The sequence below is a fragment of the Thermobia domestica genome, chromosome 5 (assembly GCF_964235325.1).
Source record: "Thermobia domestica chromosome 5, izTheDome1.hap1.1, whole genome shotgun sequence".
Lineage (NCBI taxonomy): Eukaryota > Metazoa > Arthropoda > Insecta > Zygentoma > Lepismatidae > Thermobia > Thermobia domestica.
The window spans coordinates 318,655,428-318,681,488 of record NC_137458.1 but is presented as its reverse complement, the minus strand read 5'-3'; the positions used below and the strand labels follow the sequence as shown (position 1 = coordinate 318,681,488).

The 26,061-nt window shown below is 35.6% G+C and overlaps 2 protein-coding genes across 2 annotated transcripts in view; both read left to right on the top strand.

The window, feature by feature from the left end:
* Window positions 1-23,205, top strand: part of LOC145686811 (uncharacterized) — a 99,946-nt gene extending 76,741 nt beyond the window's left edge. Inside the window, exon 3 of the mRNA XM_081760501.1 lies at window positions 21,871-23,205. Within this exon, the coding sequence (XP_081616627.1) occupies window positions 21,871-22,046 (176 nt within the window). The 3' untranslated portion in view covers window positions 22,047-23,205. The remainder of the gene's footprint in view (window positions 1-21,870) is intronic.
* polo (Serine/threonine-protein kinase polo) lies at window positions 241-22,004 on the top strand. The gene is made up of 2 exons (XM_081760500.1): window positions 241-2,409; window positions 21,868-22,004. The coding sequence occupies exon 1, from the start codon at window positions 423-425 to the stop codon at window positions 2,181-2,183; it is 1,761 nt and encodes a 586-aa protein (XP_081616626.1). The 5' UTR covers window positions 241-422; the 3' UTR covers window positions 2,184-2,409; window positions 21,868-22,004.
* Window positions 23,206-26,061: the final 2,856 nt, after the last annotated feature.

Sequence of the window (26,061 nt, the reverse complement as noted above, 5' to 3'; positions counted from 1 at the left end):
CGTTCATCGTCGTACGACAAAATCTTAAACCTTCAATGATTTTTCTGAAAACGTATAACATGGCATAATTCAACGTTATTATAATTGAGATTTACGTTCGTGGTTTATAAATTCTTTGTAGTGATGTGTTCATGAACACAAAAATAAATATAAAATTGTTGCGTTGTGCGATGTGCGTGAGTGCACCTTCACTTGTTTTCTGTTGCAAGCTGCCATTTTTCATTCCCAGCATTCCACATTTTAAATGCTGAGCGCCGTTATAGGAGTGAATCGTGAATGACGGTTGGGAAGTGTGGTATTGAAGCGTTCGTATGCTGAGTGTTTAATTGTTCTTCCACTATTTTATTGTGGTGTTTCTGTAGCTTTTGGACTCGCTTTTTAGCGTGTGCGGACGCGAGTGTTTGTGAAAGTGAATTAACGAAATGGCGAAAGATAACAAAGCTGTAGAAATTCCCGACTTAGTTGTCGACCCCCATTCTCAAGTGTCTTATCGACGTGGAAAATTTTTCGGAAAGGGCGGTTTTGCAAAATGCTTCGAAATGATCGATACGAAAACAGGCAGTGTGTATGCGGGAAAAGTAGTGTCGAAAAGTTTGTTGTTGAAGCACCATCAGAAAGAAAAAATCACGCAGGAAATTGCCATTCACCAAAGCTTATCACATAAACACATTGTCGGTTTCCACAGTCATTTCGAAGATTCGAAAAATGTGTATATTATCCTCGAGTTGTGCAGGAAGAGATCGCTAATGGAACTACAGAAAAGAAGACGAGCTGTAACTGAACCTGAAGCTCGGTATTTTGTACACCAAGTGTTGTTGGGTGTACATTATTTGCATAACAACAAGATTATTCATCGAGATTTAAAGCTGGGGAATTTGTTTTTGAACGATGAGATGCAAGTGAAAATTGGTGATTTTGGACTTGCAACTCGTGTCGAATTTGACGGCGAGAGGAAGAAAACATTGTGTGGAACACCGAATTACATTGCACCGGAAATATTGACCAAAAAGGGCCATAGCTTCGAGGTGGATATCTGGTCTATTGGGTGTATATTGTATACACTTCTCGTTGGGAAGCCACCATTTGAAACAAATAGCCTTAAAGATACTTATTCTCGCATTAAGAAGTGCGAGTACAATATTCCTAGGGATATGAGTAAGTCTGCTGCAACACTGATTACTAAATTGCTTCAGTCTAATCCAATGCTGAGGCCTAAAATTGAAGAAGTAATGGACGATGATTTCTTCGTTAATGGATACATGCCACATGAGCTACCTGTTTCCTGTTGCTTAATGGCTCCTCGATTTGATGTGTTGGGTAAGGCTAGTCTGAGTGGTCGATTCAGGAAGCCTCTTCTTGATGTAAATAAGCAAACTACGCCAGAAATCGTTCAAACTGTAGTGAAGTCCAATACACAACCTATCAGTGATTCCAGCATGAAAGTGGCTGGTGCCAAGGGAAGAAACGAGTACAGCCACAATTTGTTGAGTTTAAGGGAACAGTTGAGTGAACTCTTAAGAAGCAAGCCGTCCGCTAGGCCGAAAGAAATGTTGAATATTGATGAAGCTGAAGACCCAGCAGCCCAACCGATGGTTTGGATCTCAAAGTGGGTCGATTATTCTGATAAATATGGCTTTGGCTACCAGTTGTGTGATGATAGCATTGGTGTCGTTTTTAATGATGCAAGCAAAGTTGTGTTGCTAGCGAATGGAAAGAATGTCCATTACATCGACCAGCACGGAGCTGAAAACTACCACACACTGGAAGACTACCCTTCTACCTTGACTAAGAAGATTAAGTTATTGTCGTACTTTCAGCGATACATGAACGATCACCTTGTGAAGGCGGGTGCGTCCGTGGAAGTCCGGGAACGGGATGACTTAACTCGGGTTCCAATTTTGCTGCAGTGGTTCCGCACACGAAGGGCCGTCGTGATGCACCTTTCCAATGGAACCGTCCAAATCAACTTCTTCGACGACCACGCCAAACTGATTCTTTGTCCGTTGATGGGTGCAGTCACATTCATCGACGAACACAAGAACTTCAGAACCTTCCGTTTGAAACTCGTAGAAAAGTACGGTTGCAGCCAGGGACTGGAATGGCGCCTTCAGTATGCTTTGGAAAAGATTGCTGGGTTGCTAGCAAATGCTAAAACTCACAATAAGCAAGCAGCTGTTCAATAGTACCGGGCAGCGTGTGTGACGTGAAGTTACCTGTTGGGTTTGTGTGATACATCAATAGACAGACTTGGGACATATTCAGAGATGTGTTTATTGCAAAAGGACAGCCATTTTTTTATTATTTTGTGGACTCCCTTATATTGTGGTAACGGCTGCTCCTGTAGATGTGACCTGTTCTACTTTCTCCGTGCAGTTTTTTTAAATGGCAAAGCTCCGGTTCATTCTCCAGGTAATTTTGAACGTTACTTAGTCACTGATCGAAGTTAACAATCTATTTCACAAAGATTTTTTATTATTTATTTATATATTTGTTTATTAGTAGAATAAGTTTAGTTTCTAATCCATGCTTGTTCCTTTATCATTTCGTGAACTATTTTGTTGTATTTACGAAAGCGTATGTTTAGTTGTAGGGGGCCAGCTTAATTGTCAAAAAAAAAAATTTCAATTTCGCTCCCATATGTGCGCTTTCGGTATTACACATTTCTACAACATGTACGGTTCCATTTGGGTATTTGGTTTCTCTCCCAAATCAGTTGGTAGTGACTTGCTCACTTAGCAGTGATTACGGTTCGTTATTTGTAATTGTGATGAGTATACAGTGTGGATGTATGGTATAAAACACGAACCAACCTGCTAGATGGTCACTAAAAGGCGCGAATGCTACCTGAGTCAGGGCAAGAGCGCAGCAGTTGGGCCCGAGCGGTACTGAAGGGGTGCGTTCGTAGCGAGCAGGCGCGTCACTGAATGTGGGTATACCCATAACTGATGTAGTTTACAATGGCTCACTATGAGTCGCGGTACCGGTTTCGGGGCCGTCGGTTGATTTGGGGAAGTTCCTTCCATTTTTAAATGACACGCAAATCAATTACGGGCTAGAGTGCAGTTTGTGCCGAATAAGTGATTTTGTTACTGAAAGTGGCATTGGAGGAACAGAACCTGTCACCGGAACGGGTACGGAATCGCTGTTTTTGTTTCTCCTCATGAGAATGTTGTTTTGGTGTTTTAGCGGTTGATGGCACTGATGTCTCCTGTGCTGTGGTTGTGTTGAAGTCCCTGATTGGTTATTATGTATTCCTGAGGGATGGTGCTCTATTTTCGAATGTTATACGTTGGACATGTCTCGCTTCGATGTCGTTTCGGTGTTCGGATATTACTTTTTTTTTTTTTTTTTTTTCCTTTCTTTCTTCCTAATAGGTTTGTGGTACTGAAGTGAATTCCTATTGTTTGGTGATGATGTGTCGACTGATTAATATTGAGAATTGTAGTAAAAGTGTGGGTGGACGAGAGTTTGTTCGGTAGACGCAAATTTAATGTTGGTCGAATGCGCCGTAGTCAAAAGTGGATAGTCGGTGGTACGCAGTCTCGAGAATACGTGGTTGAATTTAAATCTAATTTATCGTTGTGATAATTTGATGCTTCAATTTGCTTATTTAAGAAAGAGAAGGTTTGCTGCTGGTTGTTCCATTGGCTTGGTGAGATGTAATTTATTTTTCTTCGTCATGCTGCACTGATTTATAATTAGTGATGAGTGGTTTTTTTTAAGTATTTTTTTCCCTTAAGGTTAGCTTTATAGTAGTGGTTTGATTATTATTGTTTTGGATGTTTTTATGGTACTTGAGTGGCGGGTTTGGGGGACGGTAGCCCCCCATTTAGATCTTAAAATTTATAGTCACCGTTTCATCTTAATTGATTTCTCGGCACGACCTTGTACGTGGCAATTGAAGAGTAAATTCTTGGTGAGTGTGGTAGATTATTTAGTTAGCAATCCTAATCTATTATCATTGTCATGATGCATATCTTAGTTTGCAGGTGTGAAGGTAGGTTACGATTACTTATTAGGTAGTCTGCTAAACTTGTCCAGAATTTACTTTTGGATTGCTTCGATTCATGGGATTATTTTTGGAAACTGATCTCTGAACTGTTCCGAGGAATCGGTTCAAATGAATGTTCGGCATAAAGTGCACTCTTACCCAATTACGTTTCCCTTCACCTTATTTCTCGTGTAAATCTTTTTTGTACTTGTGGCCCCCTTTATCTAAACATAGCCCTTCATGAACATTAAGGATAATTCACTTCAGTGCTCGTTTGGTGCTTTTGTTATACCGTAATTCACAGCATAATGAACTTTGGAAAAAGGCGTATTCGTGTAAAGCTCATTCATTTCTATTGCACAGTTTGACTTTTCAATATGGGATAAACTTTATAATACACACTTCAGCTGCGCATGGCTTTAAAAAGGTATAATAGAAAAGAGTTAGTGAACTTTGGACAGTTGTATTGACATTAATCGAGTGTAATTTCTTGTCTGTGTAAGAATATCAGCTGGAGCGGGCATTGTAAAGTTAACCCCAAATATGTACATGTTGCCTCTTAATATTAAATGTTTCTAGAACAACTTTGATTAATACAAATATAGTCTTCCGCTAGCTGGGCGTATGCTTTGTAAGCAGATCGCTGGAGGGTGCTTGGGGGAGTATCCTTCCTTCAAGTGGAAAAACCCTGTTGTTAAAGTCCTTTCCAGTACAGCAATCATTTTTCTGAGTTACTCCAACATAAACTATAGCAAACGTTTAATACAAGTTTAAAATTTTATGATCTAGAATATGGTCCGGTTGAATAGTAAGTCTGCAAATCTACGGGTTTTATCATAAAACTCGAGCAAAAACCGTTGTAAGTATATCCAGTGATGTAAGATGGCGTAACATCTACCTAGGCACATATTGACTTTAGGCAGAAGAAAAAAAATGTAATCATATTCAATGCGCTTTCCTTAAGAAATAACGCTGCTTGCAGAATTACGTATTCTGAATATTTTCCTCCACTGTAGAAATAATGATAAATCTGAATCTGAACCTCTTCCCACAGGGCTAGTGGCTAGTGCGTGTACCTTTGGTGCAAGTGACCCTGGGTTCAATTCCTGGTAGAAGAGGATAAGTATTTAATTTCACAATCATTCACTTTCAATAATCGTCAGTATCATTACTCAAGCAGACGGTTTACCAAATGTTGACACATTTCTTAGTTTTTCAGATTAAGTTACAACTTTGTATTTCTTTTAGCAGAGCATGCACTAAATGAGAAGCTCGATTACTACTTGCAGATTGACTTCAGGAAGACTCCGTACAAATACAGTGTGGACGTATGGCATAAAAAATTGTGCATAAAACCAAGGTTTTTATTAAAAACCCAGCCCAGTGGGTTTTATTGGGTAATATTGGGTTTCAGTAAATTTTGTACGTAGCCTATATTTAAAGCCATATTTTTACTTAATATACCATTTAAGCATATATGTTCTACTGTACACATGAAACGATGGAATTCCCTTGTGGGACCGCGGTAGTTCACGTCTGGCGCTGGTTCCTAGTTCGATCCCAGCTTCTGCCAAGTACGATTTGTGATGGACAAGCATCGTGTGCATGGGTTTTCTTGGGGTTCTCCCGTTTCCTACCACTTTCGTCATGCCACCATTATTATTCATATCATCACAGTCTCCCTTAGCTCTGGTGCATAATCATGAGACGTTTAACTAAACTTAGAAATAAAAAGGAAAGAAAAAAATAATGCACAAGGAATCCGTGAAGTCCCATACGCGTTTCGTGGGACACATTTTGCACCATTGGCACGCGTTTATATTTCGGTTTCTGGAAAAGAAAGTACACAATTTTCTAGAGTAACAAAGAGGTGGGTAATATTATGTAATACAGAATAGGAATAAAATCCCTTCGTACACTTATGATTCAAATCCCTGAGCCAGCCGCCCTGTTTCACTCAAAACACGCCAGGCAAATACTGGTATAGTATCTCAAGTTCAGGAGCCAAAGATAAGAAAAAAAAAAAAAAAGGCTTTCTTGATTGGATATTGCTTTTCTAAAAGAAATAAAAAAAATCATTTTTAAGAACTGTAATGTTGGAAATAGATTATTTTTTTTTCATTCATTTTCAGTTGCCAATTTGGTTTCTTACAATAGATTTTACGATTTAAGAGATTTTGTGACGCCCCAATAATTGTACTGTGCTTCACATACTCCATCAGATACGCAAGAAGAATTAGGGAGTTCCACGATCTGCTTGTTGTTAATGTTGAGAAATAGAGATGTATCTTCAGCAGGGTTGGCAAAAACCATGATTTTTATTGGGGAAAAAAAACGGGTTTTTTGGTTTAAACCAGGTTTTTTTGGTTTAAATAATTTGCTCCATATATTCATATCATATATGGACAGAAATAAGTTTGTTTCGCCTTGATGTTATTATGCAACAACCGGGTTATGCTGGAAGGGGTCACATGAGCTTAAAGCGGAATAAAAAACTGCTTCTCGAGTTACATCCGAGAGAAATTGTCCTCCCATTTGAACTTGGAACCAGGACTAATTGGCCACAAATGCGATACGTCTGCCGACGCACTCACGAAGGAATCCTGATAAAAATACGTTGTACTGATCTTTACATGCTTCTTAATATAACTGTCAAGAGTCATTTCAGAACGACAAAAAGATAAACAGTTGCACAAGTGAAACCATTATACAGAATTACATATGGACAATTTCAAAGTACTACGGAGTACAGAAGAACTAATTTAGTTCAAGTTAGTTAACAACGACTTTTATTGGTCCAAATTAAAGAAATACAACGACTTAATTTGCATATCAGTAAGAAAAGTGATTAAAGATACGAATTATTTGAGTCCACTTTAGCTCAGACTCATTTATACATAAATAGATACCAAAGGTACATCTCATTTCACTAAATGCCTCTCGTGAGATCTGTATTACCTCCCCCCACACAAAAAGTACGGCATTTCGATGTATTTTATCAATAGTAAACATTAAATCGAAACAATATTTAGAATTTTTCTTTGATTGCAATTACATAACAATAACAACAACTACAAAAAAATCACAAAACAAACATTTATAAACTTACTTTAAAAAAGTTGCTTTTGTAGTATAATCTTTTTTAGTAATGAATAGGGAATTTAGGTCTGAATATAATACGAATAATATACGGGAGTGAAACGTAATAACCCACAAATGTGTGTTTATCAAGATTTTACAAACACTTACACTTTTACGAACATTTTTCGTTTTTTGGTTTAAACCATTTTTTTTTTTTTTTTTTTTTTTTTTTTTCTTTTTTTGAAAAAACCAGCTGGTTTATACCAGTAAACCCTGATCTTCAGTAATTTCCTTTTTCAAGTGAAGCGTTCTCTATTTGTAATTAACTGACACATGGAGAAAGATATTTTATCTGTTTATATTAATACCCAAGTATGTAACAGAAACAAAGGAAATGTGGCCTCATTACTTTTGATTCCATACTAGCTGATGTGCCCGTTCTTTGCACAGAAAGAGCTAGATTCAAGGAGAATGAGCCTCCTCTCCCCCGTAGGATACACATATTAATGAAAGTGTAGTAAGATATTCTATTTTTGGCATGATTTTTTAACCCCCTTCTTTAGAAAAGTTACTTCCTCTTTCCCCTACGCCCTTTAAGGAAAGTTACATGATAATATCATAGCTTGAGGTAGGTACTATGTTCTAAAGCTCATTTCAAGCTGTTCAATCATTCCCATGACGCGATCACAAACAACAGATATCGTCGATTTAAATGTAAAGAAAGAAATTATAGAAAACATCCTCATTCCTCCCTTAAAATTGACATTTTCCAAAGCAGGAAGTGATGTGTCCCCTTATTTTTAGTGAGGTATTTGTATACCGAATTACATTTTCGTAGCTTGACGAGATCACGTGATACTGTACTTATGGCTGAAATTTGAACCCCCTTTACTTCCATTACGATGTGCCCTTTGATGAAAGTAACACAAATAAATAAGTAAATAATAATGAACTATGTTCCAAAATTCATTTCAAACTGTTCGACCGTATCCCTGTGATGCAATCGCAAACAATAGGCAACATCGCTTTCAATGGTAACAAAGGAATCGTAGAAAATCGCCCCTTTCCCTTAAAACGAAAATTTTCAAAAACGTTCTAATACATGCTAATTTATTTTTAGTGAGGAGTTTATATACCGAGTTTCATCTAACGTGGCGGGCTCGTGATTTTTTTTTTATTTTTTATTTTTAACGAACTTTGCCTTCCTCTACTCCTTTTCCTAGGATACGCCCTTGAATCAAAGTAATATAAAAATCCCAGCTTAGGGTAGGTGCTATTATGTGCGAAAAAAGTCATTTGAAACTACTTTAACCGTTTCCCCTTAAGATGCGATCAGAAACAACAAGTGAAATCGCTTTCAAATTATAAAAAATGCCCTCCTTCCCCACTTAAAATGGAAACTCTCAAAAACACTGGGACACGGGTTCACGCACTTTTAGTGAGAAATTTACAGAAAAAATATCATCTTCCTAATTTGACAGGATCGTGAGATAATAAGATTTTCGCATAGATTTTGACCATCCACTCCTCCCCATAGAACACGCATTTTGATCAGAATAACCTGATTGAAAACCTAGTTCAAGGTACACGATAATGCATCCAAAAATTCATTCCAAACGGTTTAACCGTTTTTCTGTGTTGCGCGCACAAACAAGATTCCTTACAGTTGAACAGTGTTTCAGCGAATTTGATCGAGCGCAAATAAAATTCATTATGAATGATTCTCAAACTTTTTTTTTTATTGTATTTTCTTCTGGTGCTAAATACGTATTTTAAACAAATTTTGAAACTAGGCATACATTAAGACGTATGATTAAAGAAAGTAATTATAATCATATTAAGATTATTATTTCAGTTCAAGTTTTGAAGTATATTTTTTGAGGTGGGCTCTTTTGGGTTTTATTATGTTTTTATGTAGGTTTTACCTCCCCCCCCCCAAAAAGAAAACTCACTGGGGAATTTTGGGCTAGGGAAAATTCCAACAACCCTACATAAAACACAAACTAACTTGTACTAGGTGGCCACTAAAAAAGCACGAGTGCCATCTGAGTCAGGGCAGGAGCGGTAGCGAGGGGTGCGTCTGCGGGAGCGGGGGCGTCAGCGATGGGGGGTATACACATAAACGAGGATAGTAGAAGAGCACACTTACACATGCGATACTTACACTATCACTCAAGATTCATTTCAATATGCTGTTTACCAGGGTTGGCAAAAACCATAGTTTTTATTGAAAAAAAAAAACAGACAAAGAACCCGGTGTTTTTGGTTTAAATCATTTGCTCTATGTATTTATATTACAGAAATAGGTTTGTTTCGCCTTCGTGTTATTATGCAACAACGGGGTTATGCTGGGAGGGGTCACATAAGCTTAAAGCGGAATCCAAACCGCTTCTCGGCTTACATCCCATGGTAATTGTTCTCCATCTGGACTCAAAACCGGAACTAATTGGGCACAAGTGCAATGAGTGCCGACTCACGAAGAACTCCTGATAAAAATACATTGTTTACATATACGATCTTTACATACTGGTTAATATAATAGTCAAGGGTCATTTCAGAAGGACAAAAGATAAACAGTTGCACAAATGGAACTATTATACAGAATTATATGTAAATCGGGAAACTCCCGCCTTAGCCATTGGGAAAATCCTGTTATTAGTTTAAATGGAAACCAATAACGGAGAAATCCTGTTATTGCTTGGCATGTAAAATTTTATGGTCAACGTATCATAATCAGTACGCTAAAGCCGAAGCATTAAATATATATCATTCAATTAAATTAAAACTGAAAGTCTAATCCAAGTTGGAAGCTACGTAGGCAGTCAATAAATTCTGGCAATTTTTATCAATATACTTAAGCATTTTTTTTCTTAAATAGGCATTCAGGTAGTAGAAATACACAGTTTGGTTTCCTTTCGTATGTTTAGGATTAACATTCTTATGTAATATCTAGGTTATTAAGGGGAAAACTTTCGCTTAAAGTAACATCCGAACCGCTACTTGGTTTACACTTGAAAGACGGGTTGTGATTCGATCGAGAATTGAACATGGGACGCCTTGATTTAAAAGTTGAAAAGGAGATAAAACTAATGCAGATGGTTTGGTTTGATATGTGAAAACGTCACCGTGCAGTTCATACGATTTAAAGCTTTTTTTACAATTTTTTTTAAACCACCTTGGTTTAAAACAGCCAACCCTGCTGTTTATTGACAGCAATTACTTATATTCACACTCATTCCTTCACAAAAAATGTTTCATATCGTGTTAGAACAGTCTTCTCGGATGAACCCTCATCAGCTTCTTGTAGCCAAAAGGGCGTAATCGTGGAATCATAATAATAGTTTTCAGTTTGAATCTAAAGGCAGTCTAATTTGAGATTCATTAACATCTGGAGGAAACTTATCAGAATAGGTAATTCTACAAGCAGCATGATTTCGTAAGGAATGTGTACTGAAGATAATAATTAGCTGTTGAATTGTTTTATAGGTGCTTTGGCGAGTATTTTTTCTGATTAATGTGACCAGACGTCTCATTTGAAATAGTGATAGCTTTTTGCCTCTTCAGCTTCAATTCTAAATGTATCTAACCTTTATCACAGGTACAATTTGGCCATTTTGTTAAAATTAATTAACACACCTATTCTGTGCCCGAGGAATCCTAATCAGATTGTTCTATTCGTAGTATAATTTCGGCAACCAACCCTGTTTGTCCTTGACAGCTACATACTAATGAAGAGGTTCGCCTTCAAAATTCTTGAATTCCGATGAATAGGAGAGACCAAGTTCGGTTTTCAAGTCATTGCGGCAAATTTAGTTGTTTAAGTAAAGGAGAGAGAGAAAATAATGGTGTACTTAATGCAGGGATCTTACAAATCTGGAAAATATTGAAAATGAAACGAAGGCCAAATATCAGGAAAAATGGTGCTTTAACCTGGAAATCAAGGAAAATTAGTGATTTTTCTCAGGAAATGAGACTATTGTCCCTCTTATTTGTTAAAGTAAGCCAATTCAATCATTATTCGTTGAAAGAGGCACTACAAATAAGTGATTTTCGTTCAGTTGTTGCCTTCCCCTCACTGGTGGTTAGTTATAAGTTTTAAATGTTATACAGTGAGAAGAAGCGAGTACCACTCACACTCCTTTGTGAGTGATAAAACAAAACACTCTAAAGCACATTTAATTACTATGTGGTAAGTTTAATTAAAGAAAGATTTTAATGTTTGAGAATTTTTAATTCTGGTTTCTTAGTTTTAGATATCAGTGTTTTCAGTTTGTCCTAGTGAATCCACAGTTTACCATTATTAGATAACACTATATGAACCAAGACATATGAATAAATTTGATTTTGCTTTTCGAAAACTCCTGCTTAATTTCTGCTGTAATAATCCTCTCTAAGGTTGATGGATGAGTCGTTGTTGTCTCTACACTGGTTGGTAGTAGTTCACTCTTTTCCCATCTTGGTCTAACTGAACTTCTTAGTTTGAGGTTACACCGTGCTCGTGGGTTTTCTCGGGGTTCTCCCGTTTCCTCCCACTTTCTTCATTCCACCATTTCACCCATCTCTCATCATCACCGTCTCCTTTAGCCTAACCGGCATAACCGTGGGACGTAAAACTTAAAGATTTCATTTCATTTTTAGTTTGAGGTTGGTGATCCAGTGTATAACCAAGTCCAAAGACTAAGATCACAGACAAGAGACTGGCTAGACGATGACCATGATGATGTTGACAAGACGAAAGCCAAGACTAATGACTAAAAGCGAATTACCAAAACGAATGACTAAAGGTGAAAGACCCTTGGTCATTTCCAATTTAACTATTTATATGAGTTCAGTGTCTGTTTTTGTTTGATTTTTGTTTCTTTCTTCCTGGTTTCGAAAGCAGAGGGTTTTCACCTGAGTTCCTACTCACTGTGTATTCATCAGTTAAGTTTTTGGCAACTTGTGGATTCACTCAGAATTCCTTGAAAACGCATGAAACTACAGAGTGCAGTTCCATAACGCTTCCGTATGTTACAAGCATATTACAGGTGTGCATTAGCTTACTTTGCATTTTTTTCTTCTTTACAAATTAATTTCATTTTAGTTACTACTACTTCCTGATTCAAAGTTCGTTGTCCTACGTTTTCATTCTACGAAGCAGTTACATGTTAATATTTTTTAATAAAGGTATTGCTCAAAATATACTCAAGTTACGATAGGCTACAATGAACAGTTTTCCAAAAATGAACTACGGAAATTCGTAGATACAATTTTCTTGTACATGTTGTGTAAATATGTATAATGTTCCATGCCATAAACCTCTGTTTATCAATTTTCGTGTTAAAAATATAGTAATTTGTTCATGAACTTGAGCAGAATGTTGTCAACATGAGCACATACAAAATATATTGACAAATTTGGTCAAGTGTAGACGTGCCATAACAGTTTTAGACATTAACGCCTGTCTTCTCAGTAGCTTGGATTTAATGTTGAAAATTCTTATATTCCTGATGTATGTAGTGTCTTGTAATTAATTGCGAGTTCAGTACTAAAAATTGTAAGATAAGAGGCGAGCTCTGTTGGAGCAGCTGGTCTCTTCACTCTTAGAGGCATTATTAAGCTCGAGTATATCAGGAAGCCAGTTCTCACATGGCGGAATTTTGAAGAATAAATAACACTTGCTTTCAAAGATTACTGATCTCATCTTGCGTCAGTTCTGAATTTGCAATCAACTGCAAGATGTTACTATCTACACTAGAGATGTGAGAAGAATTTTCAATAAGTAGATCCGATCTACTAAAGGCGACAAGCGTAACTGTCGGAAGATGTTTCTTTAATATATATCATCAAAATACTTACTTATTAATGTTCTTTCAGTTTTCCTTCCGATATTTTGTATGGAACATTCAATCATTCATTCTCGGAAGCACACACTGATTTAAATCCTTCTCCACAACATGATCTTCGCACTATATTCTTGTGTCTCAACAACGGTAATTAAAAAGATATTGCGTAAATTGTATAGTCGCCAACATTTCCCAATTGTATTATTTTTTTCCAACATATAACAATAACCTTTGTGTGTATGTTTTTTAATGTCTCTTGAGTCGTTATGGGACGTGCTGATTAAGAGGAATAAGTCAGAAACAACACAAAAAACAATTTTTAAAAAAAGTTACTAGTAATTCAGTTTGTACTAACATTAGCGGTACATATATTGGAGAGAGAGATAGAAAAAAAAGGCTATTACTATTGAGTAAATGGTGGAATTGGTAGATCTATCCATATCACCATTTGAGTAGCTTCCTCTACGCTAGTTCGTAGTTGAGATAATATAGAGTCCAGTCATATCAGTGGGTAACATTCATAAGTCCGAAACAGCATTAGTCCTAAAAATATAGGCACTTTACCTAAATTTTAAGTCTTGTGCCTTTTTCATTCACCTACTTTAGTTCTGAAATTCGCCACCACCACACGAAATTGCCACGATTCAGTAACTAGTTGGCAATAATATTACGAACGTAGCTAATTCCAACGGTAACAGTTATTTGTACTACTAAAGTTATTATTATCATTACCTGTTCTGCAGTTATACATGAATTACATTAAATAACTTATTTCATTCTAAGAATTAATTATATAATTAAGAAATTCGTTTCTTTCAAATGAGATACGAGAATCCCATGACAAGTTCCTAAACAAACAGTTAAGTAAAAATGTTTAAAAAGCATATTTTACCAGACTTTTCTGAATCCAAGCAAGCATTCAGAATTGCAATATATCTATCTATATAATACACTATGGAGTGTATTTTATTAAGAGTAGGACAAAAGCCCACCAAATTTGCTCAATTACGACAAAAGCTCACTAGATATTTAACAAGTGAACACTAAATACCGACTATATATTAGGGATGGCCACCTTTTCCGGAAAAAAATGAAAATATTTTTTCCGGAAAACTTTTTTCGGAAATGGACATCCCTACTATATATATTAAGAACGCAGACAGTTCCTATATTTCACAGTGTGTTTTGATAGAGTTGATATGTATAAGCCAGAAAAAAAAAAATCAACAAATAACGTTAAATTACTAATGTAATAAGCAACATCAATACGTTTGAAGAAACCAATACATAGTCATTTAGGGGTATAGCCTGCAAACGTTTTTAGGGAAGTAGGCTTTTTAAATATTAAAAGCAAACCAAAGGTATATTTCCAAATTACGAAAGCTTCAATAAGAATAAATATATACATACTACACACGTACTTAAATACATATATTTTCAGTTTGTTACCTTTTTGAAACCTGAGACTTGACAGTGTGTGAATTTAAAACCACAGCTTGTGGAAAATGTACGAATAAGTTAAAAGAAATCGGGAACTGTTCATGAAAGTCAATGAATTTGACTGTGTTTATATTCTCTACTCTTATATAAAAGAGTTAAGATAAGTGACTTTCTGGGCATACTATTACAAGTAGAGTCGTTAAATTTTAATTTAAAAAAATAATTTTCTTACGAAAGCAGGATATAAGAATTTTTGGAAATATGTATCGTAAAAAGGGTGAGGTAAGTTTTTTTAAGAGTAGTGTATCTCGTAAATCTCTGAAGCTAGTATAATGAAACTTGGCATACAAAGTTTCCACTGAAAGAAAAAAAAAATGGAAATTCAACACACAAAAGGGAAAGAACAAAGGGTGAACTTTCTTTAATGTTAGAATTCCTCATTACGTATTCAGAAAATATTTATAAAGTAAAGTAGGATTTGCTTAAGCTGGATGCGTGAAGCTCGGTATTTCAACTTTTAACTAAAAGTAATAAAATGTATGTTTCAGCGTCTTGAAAATTACATTTCTAAGAGGGAAGGGGGGTCAATTTCTATAATATTAAAATTTCCCACTGATTATATTTGGGCAGAAAACTTTTTCTTTAGGTCTGGGTTCGTCCAGTTAAACAAATGGGAGTACAAAGTGGATGATTGATTAGGTTCTTTTAATTATTTTAACATGTTAACGTAGTTTAATTTTTTTTTAAAACTTGTTTCTTTCACATTCTATTATAAACATTATTAATTTGCTGTTATTATTAAACACAGACTAACCCCCACTTGGGGAGCCAAGAGTTTGTTTTGGGTCTGTGACATGACCTTTGATTTTAACTTCACGTACAATAAAGGCTCAGGTCTAAAAAATGTAGCATATCTGAAATATTATTATTATTATTAATAATAATAGTTAATTCCAACGGTAGCAGCTATGTTAATAATGGTAACTAGTAAAGAGTAGTTAATTACGAGTATGACAACTATTTCCTACGGAGACGTATATAACTTAAGGGTCTTCATTACAGCGAAATTAAACTACCGCTAATTTTAGAGTTTTTCTGTAATATCTTCAAAACAAATAAAAATATTCGAAAAGCAGAAACGTGGTGAACTAGACAATACCATTTTGCATGTGGTACCTATACCACAATTCACCTACCTGCTTTTGGTATGCCGCTATTTACAGAACCCTCAAAAAATGCTAAATTTATCTACAGTTGCAAATCGAAGGCAGATAGATGAGTTGTGATAACGGAATCACATGTAAAATCGTATTGTCTAGTTCACTACGTTTCTGCTTTTCAAATATTTTCATTTGTTTTGAAGATATTACAGAAAAATTTTAAAATTAGCGGCAGTTTAATTTCGCTGTAGTGAAGACCCGTAAACCCAACATTGTTACTAATACGAGGTCAATAGTGTGGGAATAGAAAAAAAAAAAAAAAAAAAAAAAAAAAGACAGACATTATGAAATATCTGGGACTCACATTTGATAGGTTAATATTTTGTTGTCACATGAATGCTATCATGCAAACAGCAAGAAAGAACAATAGGCATTATTTACTTATTTATTTATTATTTCAGAACGATAGAATATGTATTTATACAAATTACTTGTAAGAACTAAGCTAGAATTGGTTGTGTAATCTAAAACTTCGACTAACAGATTGACAGAATTGAAGAGGATTTATGTAAACAATTGAAAATTTTCCCGTACATTAAACTAGTTTTCCTGATTACATTCTCATATAGTGGTCTCATGAAATTAACATCTAGTCTTATTTGACATGGCATTTTTAAATCCTACATAAAGATAAATAACAGACGCAGCTTTCAGATATGGAAAAACTTCCAATATATATATATATATATATATTTATGACGTTCTAAAACATACCAGGACATACCACTTCTATGCACTCTGCTTAGAACTGAAATTAACAACTCAGTGAACTAAAAACGTGTTCAAGAGCATCAGTAGAGAACTGGCAGGATCTTAAAAAGCCTTAGTGGGTGGTAATCGGAACTGCCCGAACAATCATATCCTCTTACTAGTGACATTGTAACTTAACTTATGTTCAACGACGTTGCCATAGCTTTGGTCCCCATTACACTGTGATTAATGGCTTACACATTGGGTTCTTTCTTTCTATATAGAGAAGGGGGAAATAAACAAACACTGACCAATTTGCCTGCATATATAGATCATTCCGTCTCAATGGAAAAAGAAATATTCTGTTGAAAGCAGGTTGAAAGTGGCAAATAACAGCAACATCAAGCACTCGGAGTTTCCAGACTACTTTTTTCTTCGCCAAAACATTTGAGACATTCCATTCCATATTCATATGACTGAGAAGATCAGCTTTTGCTCACCCCCCTATTTTTGCCGAGAGCTGCCGTCCAGTTTGAATTTTGTTCCTCTCCAAAGGAAGAAGGAAGATTTTTTCACTCAAAGTGTCAAATAACAAAACAACACAAACCATTCGGAGTTTCCACGCTACTTTTTTTTTTTTTTTTTTTTTCTTTTTCGCCAAAACCTTTCTCAAGTGACAGAGGAATACGTACTCACCCCTCTGGTCGAAAATTGTCAGCTAGCTTGAATTTCTTGGCAACACCGGATTTCGGAGAAAATGTTTGTTTTACTACCATGTAGCGGGAGGAGAAGGTTAATAGGTCAATTTTCCATACCTCCCCCAAGGTTTTTAAGAAGTTTCTAAAACTGTATCTTGCTTTGATATTGAGTGATGTCATCCTGTTGAACCAATAGGAACTGGAGCACCCACAATCTTGAAAACATCGCGAATTGGAACTGAGCAGCTGTGATAGTATTCCTGTATTGCAGGTGGATATTTATGTTGGTAGCTATAACCTCTGCAAACCACTAGTTAGTCATACACACGGACCATGAACATCATTCTTTGTAGGTTGTGAATCTGAATATTCTCTTGCCGTTCCCTATATCTTGGTTGAACAAATAAAGTTTGTCCATTACTGGTGAATCTAGACATGTGACTTCTGAATTCCTTTCACAGGGGTTCTTTGCTTAGACCATTCTTCTATTTTCTGTTGGCGGAATTCTTTAGCTTCCTCTTTGGAGAATAGGATTAGGGTTGATGTGTATGACTTTCTACTCTTGTAAAATCCACGACATTCTGATTTACAGCTGTACTTAGATTGAAATGATCGTTTTTTAACATGGTGCTTCAGCAGGACATCTATACCATCGCAAAGCCCCTTCCCATAACCAGCAGCACTGTATACCCACTCCAGTGGCACAAGGAACTTCGTCAGTTCAGACAGTTAATAGCGATTTTTGAAGTGGCTGAGGAAAAAAAAAAAAAAAAGAAAGAAAGAAAGAAAAAAAACTTCTGCCTGTGATTGCGGTTGTTGAATTTTGCGTATCGCCAACAATAAATGTCTTTGAGTCATGTCCTCTGTCAGCACTTATAAGTGCAACACTAGTGCTCTTGTTTGGTCATAACTTTAGTGATAGCGTTGTTCTCAGTAAACAGTTCTCAGCAAGATCACAGTGAAGCATTAAACATAGTTGTTCAACCTCTACATGTCCCTTCACTTGTGCAATGTGTTGTTCTTGCAATTTCTACAGACATTGGTGTGATACTGCTTTCACTATGCATTTCCTAAGTTCGTCAATAGATATCAATGGCAATAGTTTTCTTAATAAGTGTATTTTCCTCCCATATTCCATATGTAACCTCACAAGAGTCGTCTGTTACGTTTTCCAGACCAAATGTCTGTAAGGTGAGTTTTCCCTTTCCAGGGCAGTCACCACATTCCTGAAACAAAAGGTCTCTCGTTGAGCAGTCAGAAACAATATTAAGTATAGGTTGGAGGTATAAAAAATAATAGCTCCAACCTATATTTAATATTGTTTCTGACTGTATATCAGATTACAGAACTCGCCCAAGATGTCATATATCACGCTTTTAAGTAAGTTGTGCATAATTCCCACGCAAAGCTAAAATATTGGCACAATACATACAGACATGTCTAGGTGGGTGTGATACCACTTACTTAAGTCGTAGTGCATAAAATTTTTATCTTGCAATGTACAGGGCTTGAAAAATCGTGTTAGAGCAAGTACTAGCCAGCCCAAAAAATCTATTAGCTTGACCATTTTGCAGTCACAGTGTCTACTCGCCAAATGGGGAAAAAAAAAAAAAAAAGTACTCGCCATTGCCGAGCAGGCGAGTGGATTTTTTCGAACCCTGGTAATGTAGAATACTGAATATTCCTTCCTGAACGTTTCGTTAATGCTGCGAATCATGTATATTTTCAGTTTCAGCATTTTTTTCTCCTGCAACTGTTTAAGTGACCATGGATTTTTGTTCACGCTTTGGTAAGAACAGTCCCTTTTACCTTCCAGATAAAATGACTGTAATTTGAACATCTGCTTCATGCAGATAGTCAACACACTTCACTTTCCTGTGGCCCTCAAACTGTTCTTTTCACAAAACATCTTACAACTCAATCAGCTGGATTCTCACAAAAGCTTACAAGTACTGTTGAACCACAAATTTGGTGAACTACTCTCTTTGCCTGTTGACAACTGAACTCTGAATTCATGTGGCGTCTCTTTTATATGCTAGTCCAAGCACACAGAATTATCTGGATAATTGGAGAAGGTTTTTTGTTACATTCTGGAATAATGTGGATGGTTCAGAAGACCTTTCATGATTTGGAAGGTCCTATGTAAAGAAAATTCAGAAGAATTTCACTAGTTGCAACTTTGTTTAATTTATAGTTTTTATTCCATCACATCGAGCACATTGGACAGATTTTTTTCTTTTTTTCTCCAAAGTCATTATGAAAAATTCCAGAACCAAAGTGACGTGGTCTTTTCAGGATATGTAGAGATACAGCTCCTGTACAATTCTCAGAATTTTTGGGATTGGTGTATCTGAGAAAAAAAAAAAATAATAAAACATTGCAATTAGTACATTAATCGCGGAAGTTAAAACATTGTTTATAAACCTGTTAAACTCAAAAGGAAAGTTCTCCTTTTTAGGGAATATAGTACTGTATAGTACTGATTAGCAATTAAAAAAAAAAACAATCAAAATTTTTGAAAATTATATTTCAAAACAAATTTCAGAAGACACCAGAACTTGGACACATATTTGAGAACGGAGAATATTTTAATCAGCAAATTATTGTTTCAAATAAATCAAAAAGCAACGTTCCAGAAATAGAGTACTTTAATATTTTTCCGAAAATCGACAAAAATTTTTGGACAAAACAAAATTGTCCTGAATTTTAAATCCAATAACATATGAGACTATCAAGGTAACCCTTCGGCTCGAATTGAAATAGACTACGCCATTCATAATAATGCATATCAGTCTTTTTTTTATATAAAAAGAAGGCATATTAGTGTGTCACGCTAATTTTAAATAGTAAATAGTTACACCAATAGATGTCACTAGTGTGCAGGCAATTTGCAGTTTAAAACTTTAGTTTTGATTTAAAACTACTCTCTGAGCAAAACAATTCCCGTATGTTTATTGTAAGAATTATTAACAATAAATGTACTATTTTGCACAGCGAGTAGTTTAAGTCAAATTTAAGTCTATTAGAAGCAAAGTTTGTATTATGAAAAATTTTAACTTTGTAACGATTTAATTGCAATTTAAAAGCTGCAGTGTTTCCATTTAGTTATTTCAAACGAGGACAAATGCAGTAACCATGTTCAGATTTTAAGATTAGTATTTATGTATTCCTACAATAATATATTGTACCGATTTAATTTTGTAGTTTAAACTGTATTTTTTCGATTTAATTGTGAAAAGGATTCATGTTTGAAAATGGGTAATGATGTTGTTGCGTGCTTTGCGTTTTATTAAGACAAAGGCCATAAGGATATTTAGATTTGAGCATTAATAATTGGTGTGCAAAGTAAAATAATAATAAATGTAAACAATGAGAGCTCGTAATTAAACACAATTTTAACGTATTCTGTACAGTGGGCTGAGGGCTCGAGCGCAACAATTAGTTGAAATTTAATACTCACCTAAAAGGGTCCAAATAACAATCCAATCGCGGACATTGCAGTGATAAGCTTTCGCCATCATCAGTTTACATTGCTTGAAGAACTGCATTTTTGATAAATCTCGATGGAATAGTAAAGTATTGTTCTTGTGTTTCCTTACTTTATATCCTGTATTGTCTTCCTGTTACCTGCATCCGCATTTGAAATGAATAAAGTTCGACATATTACGCTATCCACGAGTGAAGTAATGTGGAACGATTTAATGATCTTAGTGTGTGTACAGATGCACAATATGTCGATGTTTGTTCACTTCCAAGTCTGGTTATATGTAAAGGGAAGAAACAAATTATGTCAAGGAAGCACAAGAGTGGTGTTCTACAAACTCTCAATCAATGTTTCTACAGACACACATTTGTCAAAAATGTAGTTTTTCGCGCAACCTAAATAAATAAACAAATAAAAAGCACTGATAATGGCGAAATCGTATTGCCGAAACATCTGTTATTGAATTGTACTCGGATGCTTTAGATGAATGTTGAACTTTTCTTTAAAATTGACATTTGTTAGATGTACTCGTTTGGTTAAGGAGAAGGTAGCCTTCACACTAGGATCCTGTGAGCTGCAGCTGCTAGTTTTACGTTGTCTTAAATGTACGCCTTCGCACATGCGCTTGGGTGCAAGTGAGCCGCGGCTCTGAGCTGCTCTGAAGATCATCATCCTGCCAGTAACTGGTTCGAACGGGCTACTGGCGGGGAAGAAAATAAAACTCAGTCTTATGAGAGCCCTTCACACGTGATCGTAAACTCAGTTGAAATTGAGAAAGGTGTACAAATATTTGATGTTGAAAATGTTCTTATTTTGATGTAACTGATGAAATACATACTTTATACTATTATACAGTTTGTCAAACGAAGGTATAGACATCCTGAAGTAATTGAATTTTTTTTCATCTTTTCTCAGTTTACGAAACAGACTGTAAAATGAAGATTCTTCCAGTCTTGATCAAATTATAGGATGAATCCACATTGTTTTATATCTTCTTTTCCTTTTTTTTTTTTTTTTTTTCTTTCTTGAAATTTATCGCCAAGATTAAATCTACAGCTTCTGGCTCTAGCATAGCTGCCATTTTAGTATCACGATCTTTTGAGCGGCTCAGAAGTATTCAATGCCTTCACACTACAGGTTCACATGAGCGGCTTACAATATCCTAGTGGGTAGGCAGCCGAAAAGTACATGGCTTTTTAAAGAAAGTCAGTGGCTAGAACTTTCGTCTACTTTAAATTCTGTTCCCTGTGATAATTTCTTTCAGTTCAATTTTTAGACTGCAGGAGGAAATGCGAAAGCATAAATACATGAAATGATCCTTAAAAATTCCTAAGCGTGTTACCATATTATACGTTTACATTGTAGATATATCTCGATTTATAACAGTATGTTATTTCATATTGCTTTGGATTCTACGAATATTTTTTTCTTCATTAAGCAGGTTATTGGATTAAAAGGCCATCGGCTGAGCTGTCACGAACAGGGAGTAATCCGAAACGTGGTGGAAGTTCTTTCATTGACTACAGGACAGAGCGCTACAGGATCACCGACCTCTTCCCAGACGCACCACCAGATGAGAAGACTTTACGGAAAGATCCCAAGATAGCCAAGGAATAAAAGTGGTCTGTGATTGGTGTGTAAACTCAAAGGGAGAATATCAGTTGTTTTTAGTAGTTTATTGTGTACACATGAAAAAGAGAAGCTAAACACTGTGCATTTGAAGACTGTAGTCGTATTCTTAAAACTGTTTATTGGTGGAAAAATTGCAAATGTGCGAATTTCTGTTTTGATAAGTGACAAGTGCCTTATAATATAAATAGATTGCTTACTGTGTTATTGTATTCACAGCAATTTCAGTGTTAATACTGTTTTGTATTTTTTTTTTTAAATATGTATAGATATCGTTATGTGAGTCATCCTTCTAAACTGTGAAGGAGAAATTGAATGTGTAGAAGGCATTCCAGTAACAGTAAGTACGAATGAGTAATGGAACCATTGGAATGTTTCAGTAAAATCTCATATATATCTAGAATTTTAATGAATAACGAAGATGTTGATTGTATTTAATGTGCAGAACTATGAATATATTTCTCGTTTGTCTTTTGAAGGAGAAAATCAATATGAGTTTGCGAGTAGCTAGCGTGCGGAACTTGTTCCACTGCCAAAATGTTAATTTATATAAAGATGTTTCCAAATTAAAATAAGTATGTATGGTAATTTTATTCCAAAAGGATTTCCTATACATGAAGTAGGAATTTTTAAAATAAAATTTCGCGGGTAGCTTCTATGTAATAGTAACGATTCCCTCAGTGTATTCCAGAATAGCATTTTATTTGCGTTCACTTAATATTGCAAGCACTTTAAATAGATAAATAATTGAAATCTTGATTTTAATGTATTAATTAAAGATGGAGATCTACAAGATATATTAATGCTGCCTATGATCTGTTTCTGAAGTGTGCCAACATAGTATTTATAAATAGGCCTTTTTATATAATACTGGAGGGAGAAACTTGTACAATTTCATAGTAAGTTAATAACAGGCTGTGTACCATTTTTTAAATTTTGTAATTTTCTAGCCTTTTTATACATATATAAAAATCTATAGTCTGTTTAGCAGATAATTCTTTTCATTTCTTTTTTGGGGGGATTAAATATGTTGAGCTGATTTCTTGTGTATTATGTGGTTTTATGCTTAATTTTTAAATAAACCAATATAGACATCCAGTTCATAGTACTGATCCAAAGTTAAAATAAAAAAAAAATCTCTTACAAATATATTATTATTGTTATCCTGATTTCATTTTATTGAACAGTATTTCATTTATGCTTCGTAGTGTTTTAAAAATGCAGAATTGTGTGGTTTGCTCAAGTATTTACAAGGTGTGTATCGGTTCAAAAGAGGAAACCTCAAATTTAGATCTTAATGTTGCGAAGACAAGTTGAATTTATCGAACAGAAAATTGGAACAACAATTTGTTAGATTTCTTAGCACTTGGCTCAAAGTAAAATTGCAGAAATAAATAATTAAATAAAAGAAGGTAGGAACATTGATATTCAATAATACTCATATATATAATTGGACCGGAAATTGAATCCGGGTCCTCGGCTTACCGTGCAGTTAACTTAATCACTGCGTACTTAAGTAGCTGGAACTGATCTTAAGAGTGAGAAAAAGTTTGGTTGATCAGGGGGAACAGACAGGATAGCATAGTGGTTGACATATAGGTATGATAAACTGGAGTCGCAGGCTCGATTCTCGGTCCAGTCGTGCATATTTTCACTATTAATATCACTGAATTCGCATTCAAGAGGAAACTGTGTGAGAAAACAGTTTATTTCCTTTATTTATCATATCAAGATGAAACTTGTTCTCTCTTCGTATGAGCGCATGGAATCTGAATGTCAGGCATAATAAACCTAATCTTTTGCAAAACTAGGACATCATGTGCTTGACTACCGTTACCCCAAAGCAAAATCTCATATCCAGTTATACTAGAGCCTTTCTATTTCAACTGTGTCCCTTATGGCGCTGCAGTCGATGTTTTCCCATACGTCCCTTGAAAGACAAGTTGCTACAGCCGAGATCTTTCAATAGTTGGATGCGGGTAAGGTTGCTACAATGAATTATTTCACGGACTTCGCTGTACTCTGTCTTAGGCAATATAAGTAGCCTACGATCTTCACTCAAGACCAAATGACTGAATGACAAATTAGCAACACAGCTGAGGTCATTCACTTCTTTTCCATAAGCAAAAGGGGGGGGGGGGGGTCCTTCGTCAGAAGTTGGCGGAGGTGGAACCGAAGTATGTTTCGCATCTTTTCCGAGGGTACACCTAAATTAGACAGGCTTTATGAAAAAATGCGAAATTTTAATTTCTCGTATACTCATGGGGAACTGTTTCTTTGTTTTCTTAACAGAAAGAGCACTCATGGGAGCTTTGTACATACATATTTTACATGTTCCCTCGTTACCCAGACAACACAATCCACGTAAAGTACATGTACAATTGCACGGATGCAACATGTGCCTTACCTGTATAAATGCACGCCTGTACATGTGATGCACTTATGCGTCACAGGTCCTATTCAACATCTTCACGTGCGCAGTACATGTGCAGTGTGCATGTACACGTCTTGCACAAGTGATTTACACCTACCGCACAGGTAGCACGTATTCGATTTACATGTAGTGCACAGGTAATTTACATGTAGGACAGAGGTGATTTACACGCAGTACCCCGATGATTTACATGTAGGATATAGGTGATTTCCGTATAGTGCAGAGGTGATGTCAAAGCATATTCGAGATGCAACGAAAAAAAAGTTTATATATTTGGTGTCTTACGTTGTGACAGCATATATAACACCAAACACATCACCTTCCAAATATATCAGAAGCAACTAATAATTGTCAGTGAGAATTTTACTTTTGAAGTTTATTATTTGCAAGGAGCAAAGCTTTAGGTAGTATATTTGACATCTTTGCCCAGTGACAAATAACGCAACATCTGCTGTAATCGGTCACAAAAATAATTTTTTAAACCTATGAACTGTCTGACAGTAGTTACATCAGTACAATGCTGCTACCTTTTGATCTTATATCCTAGTTCAGCGGAGTTTTTACAGTCATTCAACTGTCATTCCTCGAAAAGTCTCCATAACACCGCCTGGAGGAGAAACGACAACTACCATTTAACATCATGTTTTAAATACTAGGAGAATGTAAATAAAAGTATTATAGACGTGTCATACACATGTGCAGTAGCCGTGCAAATGCACATGTGCACACAGCGGCTTAAGCACGGGTTATTTAAATGTGCTTCATCCACGCAAATGCACATGTGCCGTACACTTACGTGTTCTCTGGGTAGTTGCAGTCTACATACACATAAAACGCATATCAGATTTAGTTATGAATTTTTGAACTTCCAAAATCGACCGGAAGTCCAATGTTTTAAATAACGAATTTTTTATTGTTTTATAACTGTTTAATTCTTAAACTTTTTTCAATTTGACAGGTTTTTATCAGTTTTTGTTATTTGGAGGTAGCTCGCTCTATATGTGAGCTAACCTTTCCTGTTGCTGTGTTGAGGTTCAAAATGGACTCGATTACTTTAGTAAGAATTATAATATTCATTCACATCAATATTTTGGAAAATAGTCTCACAATCAATTTGTTTAAGTGGGAATGGTTTTTAATTTTTATTTACAGATTTTTTGTTTTCTTTTTCAAAACGTATTCTCGTGTATAGAAGCTAAATTACGATAGACAATATTATGCATTAGATTGAAGCTCATTTTGGAGGAACATGTAAAGTGCTCTTGCCTTGCCTCCAGAAAATGTGTCGTTTAACAAAACTTTTACTTCACATTTCAAGCTAGATTTTCTATGGACGTTTTTTCTGCCACTGCTGCCGGTATTGAATTGTCTAGTTAATAAATAGCACTGTTCGATCCAATAGTATACTAACAGCTTTTGTTAATTACTCTTCCGTGTTCTGTTGTGTGGATAAAAATATAAAGATAACCCAGAAAGTTTTGTCGCTTTTTCGCCCACCACCTTCGAACATCGATATGTCACCTAAGACGTACCTGGAAGATCAAGAATAGTCCCCATCATAATCGATGA